General features: G+C 31.9%; 2 protein-coding genes across 2 annotated transcripts; both read left to right on the forward strand.

The window, feature by feature from the left end:
• The first annotated feature begins 679 nt into the window (after nucleotides 1-679).
• Nucleotides 680-2,357, forward strand: LOC143423063 (uncharacterized). The gene is made up of 5 exons (XM_076894128.1): nucleotides 680-755; nucleotides 839-956; nucleotides 1,092-1,175; nucleotides 1,281-1,685; nucleotides 1,800-2,357. Exons 1-5 carry the CDS (start codon nucleotides 708-710, stop codon nucleotides 2,267-2,269), a joined length of 1,125 nt encoding a protein of 374 aa, XP_076750243.1. The 5' UTR covers nucleotides 680-707; the 3' UTR covers nucleotides 2,270-2,357.
• A 333-nt stretch (nucleotides 2,358-2,690) lies between these two features.
• LOC143423087 (uncharacterized) lies at nucleotides 2,691-6,048 on the forward strand. Its single transcript, XM_076894157.1, has 11 exons — nucleotides 2,691-2,923; nucleotides 3,019-3,082; nucleotides 3,317-3,373; nucleotides 3,458-3,502; nucleotides 3,599-3,748; nucleotides 3,854-4,040; nucleotides 4,191-4,342; nucleotides 4,521-4,802; nucleotides 4,926-5,115; nucleotides 5,487-5,727; nucleotides 5,906-6,048. The coding sequence occupies exons 1-11, from the start codon at nucleotides 2,901-2,903 to the stop codon at nucleotides 5,976-5,978; spliced, it is 1,464 nt and encodes a 487-aa protein (XP_076750272.1). The 5' UTR covers nucleotides 2,691-2,900; the 3' UTR covers nucleotides 5,979-6,048.
• Nucleotides 6,049-7,393: the final 1,345 nt, after the last annotated feature.

The raw sequence follows: 7,393 nt of genomic DNA on the forward strand, positions 1-7,393 counted from the left end.
ATACTTACATGTATTATATGTATACTTACAAAACATCGGTTAATCATTCCTTTCGCTTAACCATAATACACATGCTAGCATCCGCGGGAGCTTTAAAGCTGTTGTATCCATTGAGAGAGGAGACTATTTCTGTCTACAATTTAAACGCAATGGATAATACAATGTATGAGTGTTGCGTATTCATTATGAGCATCATTCGTACGCATTTATATGTCAGTTTAAACAAGACTATCTTAGTCGTAAATATTAAAATGTGATCCCCGGATCTGTCACATTGTTCTGATAATGTGACAGAACAATACCACTTTTTTACTTTAGTTATACTAATACGCGAAAATTTTATTCAAATATTAATAATTACTACCATATTTACCTATCTACTAAATGACGGTAAGTTTTCTCATTATATTCCACTAAATAATTTGACATTTACGTATTTTTACGTATATCTAGCTGCTTATCAATACGGGATTTTTACATGAATTAGATCGCTTATGCATATTAAGATGGGCCCATTATGCAACCAGTATGAAACGATCTTGAATATATCACGACGGAACTGTCGTAATTATGGATACCAAAGAAAAATTGTTGATACGTATTATCTAACCTTATATACAATGAAACAAATGGATGACTTGAATCTTCTTCATTGATAAGATATTGTTTCATTTATTATATTGTACTAGCTGATACAAAGTTGAAGCATGTCTCACGAAAAGAATTGTTGGAATGAAAACCATAATTATGAAGAGGTGAAAAAATTGTGTAAAATTATTAAATGCCAGACATCGTGCCTGTAAGTTGATTAAAATATAACAGACAATTATTTTTACAGGAAATGGTTGTTGATTTACGAAGTGATACTTTAACAAAACCAACTAAGAAGATGAGAGAAGCAATGTTCAATGCTGAAGTTGGTGATGATGTTTTCCATGAAGATTTAACAGTAAAGAGTATGAAAATATTTTTTAAACGTTACATATATATTGATATTTTGTATAAAATAAAATGTTTGAACCATAATAAAGTCAAACTTAGTCTATAGAACATAGTCTATATACATATTTTCAAATGAAATTAATTTTCAGAACTAGAAGAAATAGCAGCCAAAATGGTTGGAATGGAAGCTGCTCTATTTGTATGCTCTGGGACTATGGGAAATTTAGTTGCAAGTAAGTACAATAGTTTTAATTTAAGGTGAATATATAAATTTTACCAGTCCTTTGTACCTAAATTTCTTTAATTTATTTAAAGTAATATTCTATGTGAATCCACAGTAATGACGCATTGTGATGTTCGTGGAAGTGAGGCATACTGCGGTGATTTAGCTCATTGCGTACTGCATGAACAATGTGGTGCTAGTCAAATTGCAGGAGTAAACCTTAGAACATTACAACACAATAAGGATGGCACTTTCGATATTTCTGAACTACGATCTAAAATCCGGAAAGATGTAGATTATGAGCCTATTTCCAAACTCGTACTTGTGGAAAATACGTTAAATGGAAAAATTGTTCCACAAAGTTGGATCAACGATTTAGTATTATTTTGTAAACAAATGAATCTAAAATTGCATATGGATGGAGCCAGATTGTGGAACGCAAGTGTAGGATCAGGAAAATCTGGGAAAGAAATTGTTTCAGGTTTTGACTCTGTCACTTTCTGCCTTAGCAAAGGTCTAGGTATACTTTTCCTTTAAACTTTTTACTATTAACAATTTATTCTCCTTACTATTTAACAATTTATTCTCCTTTTACTTCTTTAGAGAAATTTTCATTTTGATCACCCTGATCTAGGTGCTCCTGTTGGTTCTATTCTTTGTGGAAGTACAACATTTATTGCCAAAGCAAGAAGAGTAAGAAAAGTGCTTGGTGGTGGATTAAGACAAGTTGGTATTCTAGCTGCAGCTGGTCTTGTAGCTCTTGAACACATCCCAAATTTGAGCTACGATCACAGTCGAGCTATTTCCCTTGCTTGTTCAATAAATGAAATTCAATCGACAATATTTTCAGTTGATTTTAGTAGCGTACAAACAAACATGGTTTGTATGCAAGTTGATCCTGACATTGTTACAGCACCAGAATTTGCTAAGTATTTGCAAACAGTTAATGATAGCGACAAAGAAAAAATTATTGTAAAATGCTTAGCATTAAGTAATTCATTGATCAGGTTTGTATTTTCCTATGAAATTACAGATGATGATTTATTATTGGCTATTAAAAAAATTAGATGTGTCATTAAAACATTCGATCCTAAAGCTAAATAATTATTATTGTAAATGTTGTAATTATTATCGTGTTGTTTAACGATTGTTAAAGCGTATGAATAAAATATATAATTTCTCTGATGTGTTATATTCATGTGTATAATCATGTTTACATTTTCTGTGTGTCAAATCTACAGTTATGCTAATGAAGAAAAATACCTGTCCTAAACTCGCAAAAACTATTAGATACAACTACAAATTTTAATATCGAACAGAAAAGACCTGATGCACCTCTAATAACTAACAAGATGTACTTTATACTTGCCAATAAACAGAACTTATTAAGAAAATACTAAAAGAGATTTGAAGAAAACCCCACACTACTTTCCTTAAACCTTATAACTTATCAGGTATCTTGTTAAATTTACTTAAACTGTCAATTAATCAGATTTTAACAAGACTTCTTATGTTAATTTTACGAACACCACACTTCTATATTAACTTAACATCTACAAGATACGCGCATGCAACACACACAATATAATATAAAACTGCTTACTTCTGATATTATCGTCAGTTTTTTTTACTTCATATGAACAATTTAAAACCTTTCGATTAGATTAAGACATATTTTATTTTCTCGAATTATATGAAATAATATTACTCCTTATTATGAATAAATGCAAACACCATGCAAATCTGTACCGTTCCTTCGTAAGTTGTTATATTATCCAGACAAACTAATAATTAATATAACACGTATAATTCAATCCATACACTACCAAAGTTAATCCAATTACATATTGTAGACCTACGTGCAAACAACAACAACAACAGCAACAATCAGTTATTGAAGAAAAAAATAAAATTACGGTTAGTTAAAATATAACTTTCATGGTAATTGCCAAATAAAAAACGAAACATTTTTTGAGAATACTGCGTCCTTCAGTCATTCTTCATATACATAGATAACAATCGATCAGCATTAACCTTCCACCACATTAACATCGTTTTCACCTGTACAATTTCTACTTTCGCAAAACTTGTAATTTTTCTTTTATTTCCCGAAAAAGCTAACAATAATATGAATAATTGTTTTTTTTATAGTTAGACCATGATGAATGCTGTAACTGTTGCTGTTGTACCACTCAACGTATATGCTATGTATGTATTAGAATACCATTGTTTTTATTTAACAAAACTATGTTTTCAAAGATGTCATTCTCTCTTTCTCTCTCTTTGTTGTAGAAATATGTACAACCAAAAATTCCAAAATCGTACGCTCCTATACGTGTAAGTTTAAAACTTTGAATAAAATTAATATTTCTTATAAGCAATATAGTATGCAACACTTGTAATATATTCCTGTGATACATTTTATTGCATTAGTATTATTGGAAATCGGATATACCAATGGATGATAACACTACATATCGACTCTCCTATTGGGAGTGTCCAAGTATGGTTGTGGATCCTATTCGACCACAAAATTGGTTAGTTACTGGTGATGGTAAAATATGCGATGAAACTACATATAAGGTAAGCTGTTAAAAATACAATGCAAAATAGAGATGATGATCAATGTAAGAATGAACAAATATTAAGTCTCGATAATTAACAAGACAATATGTTCTACTGTTTCAGAATAGTTACTTTGATCATTGTGGAAGACCAGAATTACCTATAAAACCATGTGAGAAACAATGGCTTGGTAGAGGTCCTATGCAGGATGTTACAACTCAGAAACATGATTATACGTGGAAATTTATACCACAGGCAGAACCTTGCAAAGCACAACATAATTTATTCTGCCAACCTACACGATTAGCTGGTAAAAATATATAAAATTGGAATTTTTAGAAGATGCTAGTGCAAATATCAAATACATTATTATAAAGAAATTTGCTTATCAATTTTTCATAGGTTTCAATCCCAAACAGAATTTTAGTATATCATTATACTTATTCTCCATTGTTTTTAGATGATACAACATATAAGCTGAGTTATTATCAATCCAACTGTCATCTACCTGCAACCTCTTATGCCCCTATAAGAAAATACTTGAAACCTGATATGCCAATGGAAGATAATACAACTTATAAATTGAGTTACTGGCCAAATGAAGTACAGAAGGTAACGCCAACATTAAAAATCAAATTACATTGATTTGCTGAATTATGAAATTTGTACAATACTGACAGCTTTTCGTGACATAGGAGGAGAGTGAAAGCCAAAGCGCCTCATCTTGAGGCAACTGACGGACATTCAGTAAGTTTTAATCAGAATTAAAATCTCGTGCAATATCTCTTAGGTAGAACCTTTTGGGAAGATGAAAGAATATGCGCCACCTGCTGAACCAATGGATGACTGCACAACGTATAAATTAAGTTATTGGCCCCATTCAGAAAAAAGACGCTCACCAATAATAATTCAGGAAAATGATAATCTTCTGAATGCTGGTTGTTGCACTGACGATAATACGACTTATCGTCTTAGTTACTTTGGCTGTGGAGGAGACACACGAAATCCGATTCGACAAGCTGACAATATTCTTTTCTCACCTTGTCCATTAGCTTATGATACCATTCACCGGGTAAGAATAACATCAAATGTACATATTTATGGATTTTATAAAACATTGTATAACTGAAATTTACAAATTTACATGTTGCATATACGTGTATATACGTACGTGTAACTGATACATATATTTTAGATGAGTTTCTTAGGCAATTGGTGTGTGAAACAAGAACCACCACTTATTCCATGTGATAAGCAATTGTTAGGTAGAGGGCCTATGCAAGAAGTAACTACGCAAAAACATGATTACACATGGAAAAATGTACCAGTAGGTCCAGATGCTCGTCGCGAAGACAATCTTGTTTTTGCAAGTTCACCTACTGAATGTATGTGATATTAATTTATTGTTTGCATTAACATAATTGGGCTTTAACATCAATTGGGATTTTACATATTTTGAATGTATGTTTTTCTTTGTACTGGATGTGGCTGGCTAGCTGATATCTGATAGAAATGCCGATCTGATTGGTCAGGAACCGAAATGGTCTAGGCATACCTTTTGTATAAGAGCAAAGATGTAAGTATCGCGACCAAATGAGGTAGCGATGTGATTTGCTCCTGCACCTTCTCAATACCCCAACTTACCAGCCATGTACAGTTCATTGAGTTCGGCATACGAATCCGTTTAATGTACACATGAGAATTATCAATCAAGTTTATGATTAATAAAAAGCAAATATTAACTTATTTATTACAGGTTGCACTACCTATAGACTTTCTTATTTCGAAAATGACCATAAGTCGTTAACACCTATCCAGAACTATGCACCTATACGCACATACCGTCCTGCAGATATGCCGATGACGTCAGAAACAGTTATGCAATTAAGTTATCAACCTATGGAGTGTATAGATCAAGTTGAAAAATCATGGAGTGAAAAACCTCCTTATCATCTTCCAGTTACTCCAATGGAGGATAATACTACATACAAAACAAGGTTTATTGTTTGAATCATAGACAGATTGATTATATTGATTAAACAGAGGAAATGTTTTTTCATTTTTCGTATATGAAATTTGAACGAATTATTCGAAAGTCAATAAAAAAAAAACCGTAAAACTAACAAGAAATTTATGTTTATACAGATCCTAATTAGCATATTAATTTATTTTCAGTTATCTCCTGCCTGGCACATTGGTTCCTCACTCGTCGTGTATTTGTGATAGTTCTTCACCGACAAAAGTCTGAAACTAAATTCAAAGAATATTAATATCGAGCCCTTAAATATACCCCGTACTTCATATTATCTGTGTACAAGTATTTATTTCCTTTCAGTACTTAATATTAATATTAAATTCTCTTCATCACAAAGTAATATCTCTCACGTTCTACATCATCCTATTAATCCCAAATATTTCAGGCAACTAATGGAACCTGTCGCATTTAAGGAAATAAAAATGCAAACCTGAAACTGTAGAACTTATGAAAATCGCATTAAAATGCAGTGTTTACTACAAGAAACAATTAACAATGGAATAAGTTGAATCGAGATCCATACGATATACACATGATTTAAATTTTTCTTAATATTTTAATAAAAATGTACAATTTTGCCTAAAAAGTTGTTGTTGCACAAAGTCTTTTACGAAGAAAGCACGTGGACATGTATATATATAGTAATTAATAATTACCATTCTCGTTATAGATCTTTTGAGTTACATAGGTCTAGGTAAATGCGAAATGCGAGCAAGGACAAAGTGAAGGCAACGTTAAGCGTGGCAATGGAATTCACACTCTAGTCCAGAATAGGAATGACGTAATTTCATTCAGTTCTTTATTACTACTTACAGTTCATGTACTATTGCATAATAATAATAAAATAATAAAACGAAGTAACAATATATTAACTGTAATTTAATACTCGGAACATATTTAGAAAATTTTTTATAACAATGGTCTAAAAACGGATTTTAAGTTTGTGCTTACTATATTCTGAATAATAGTCCCGTTGGTTAAGATCGTCCACTTTTGGTGATGACCGATGCTTAGATCTCGTGAGGCAAACCTAAGGTAAACGCAAGCAACAGCCTTGTGACCTGTATGAATCATTAACGATCAAAAGTTGAAACTATTATCATTGGGATTCAATTTTGATGAACTTATTATGGAATGATCGTTCAGATTTCGTCGAGATAAATGACTTTAAATACACAAGGAAGAAATGACATCTATGTCTTCCGAAAGGTGAACGAACAGAGAGAAGCCTTTGCCTCAGGATGTTACAGTGGTAACGATTTAATTTCTTTTTTCTGTTTTCGGAAGCCTTATAAATTAAAGATGTTCTTTGCCTTTTTTCGATGATTGTCTTCGTGTTATTTCGGTAGTTTTGTAGAATACAATTGCACATCCGTAACTATTTTGTTTATAATAGCATTTGAGTCAAACAATCTTGAAGAAACAACTTTATCGAGTTAAATTGTACAAGTAACGCAATTGTTTAACGGTTTGTTGTTAGGTTGCAAGTGTATGTGTATTGTATATAAATGTACAATGATACCATGATCTGTAAAGGGGAATTGCGAAGGCGTAAGTCCGGCCTGTCCTCCCAAGTACGGACACGTAGGCTTATACACGTAGGTTTTTAACTGTGATCCAACTTCAAC

This window comes from Xylocopa sonorina, chromosome 4, assembly GCF_050948175.1.
Source record: "Xylocopa sonorina isolate GNS202 chromosome 4, iyXylSono1_principal, whole genome shotgun sequence".
Taxonomy (NCBI): Eukaryota; Metazoa; Arthropoda; class Insecta; order Hymenoptera; family Apidae; genus Xylocopa; species Xylocopa sonorina.

Bases quoted from the DNA above. Each gene is read 5' to 3' on its own strand.
- LOC143423063 (XM_076894128.1), top strand. From the start codon at position 708: ATGTCTCACGAAAAGAATTGTTGGAATGAAAACCATAATTATGAAGAG. The intron at 756-838 runs GTGAAAAAATTG...TTATTTTTACAG, and splicing joins AAAACCATAATTATGAAGAG to GAAATGGTTGTTGATTTACG. The intron at 957-1,091 runs GTATGAAAATAT...ATTAATTTTCAG, and splicing joins TGAAGATTTAACAGTAAAGA to AACTAGAAGAAATAGCAGCC.
- LOC143423087 (XM_076894157.1), top strand. From the start codon at position 2,901: ATGCAAATCTGTACCGTTCCTTC. The intron at 3,503-3,598 runs GTAAGTTTAAAA...TTATTGCATTAG, and splicing joins AATCGTACGCTCCTATACGT to TATTATTGGAAATCGGATAT. The intron at 5,728-5,905 runs GTTTATTGTTTG...ATTTATTTTCAG, and splicing joins AATACTACATACAAAACAAG to TTATCTCCTGCCTGGCACAT.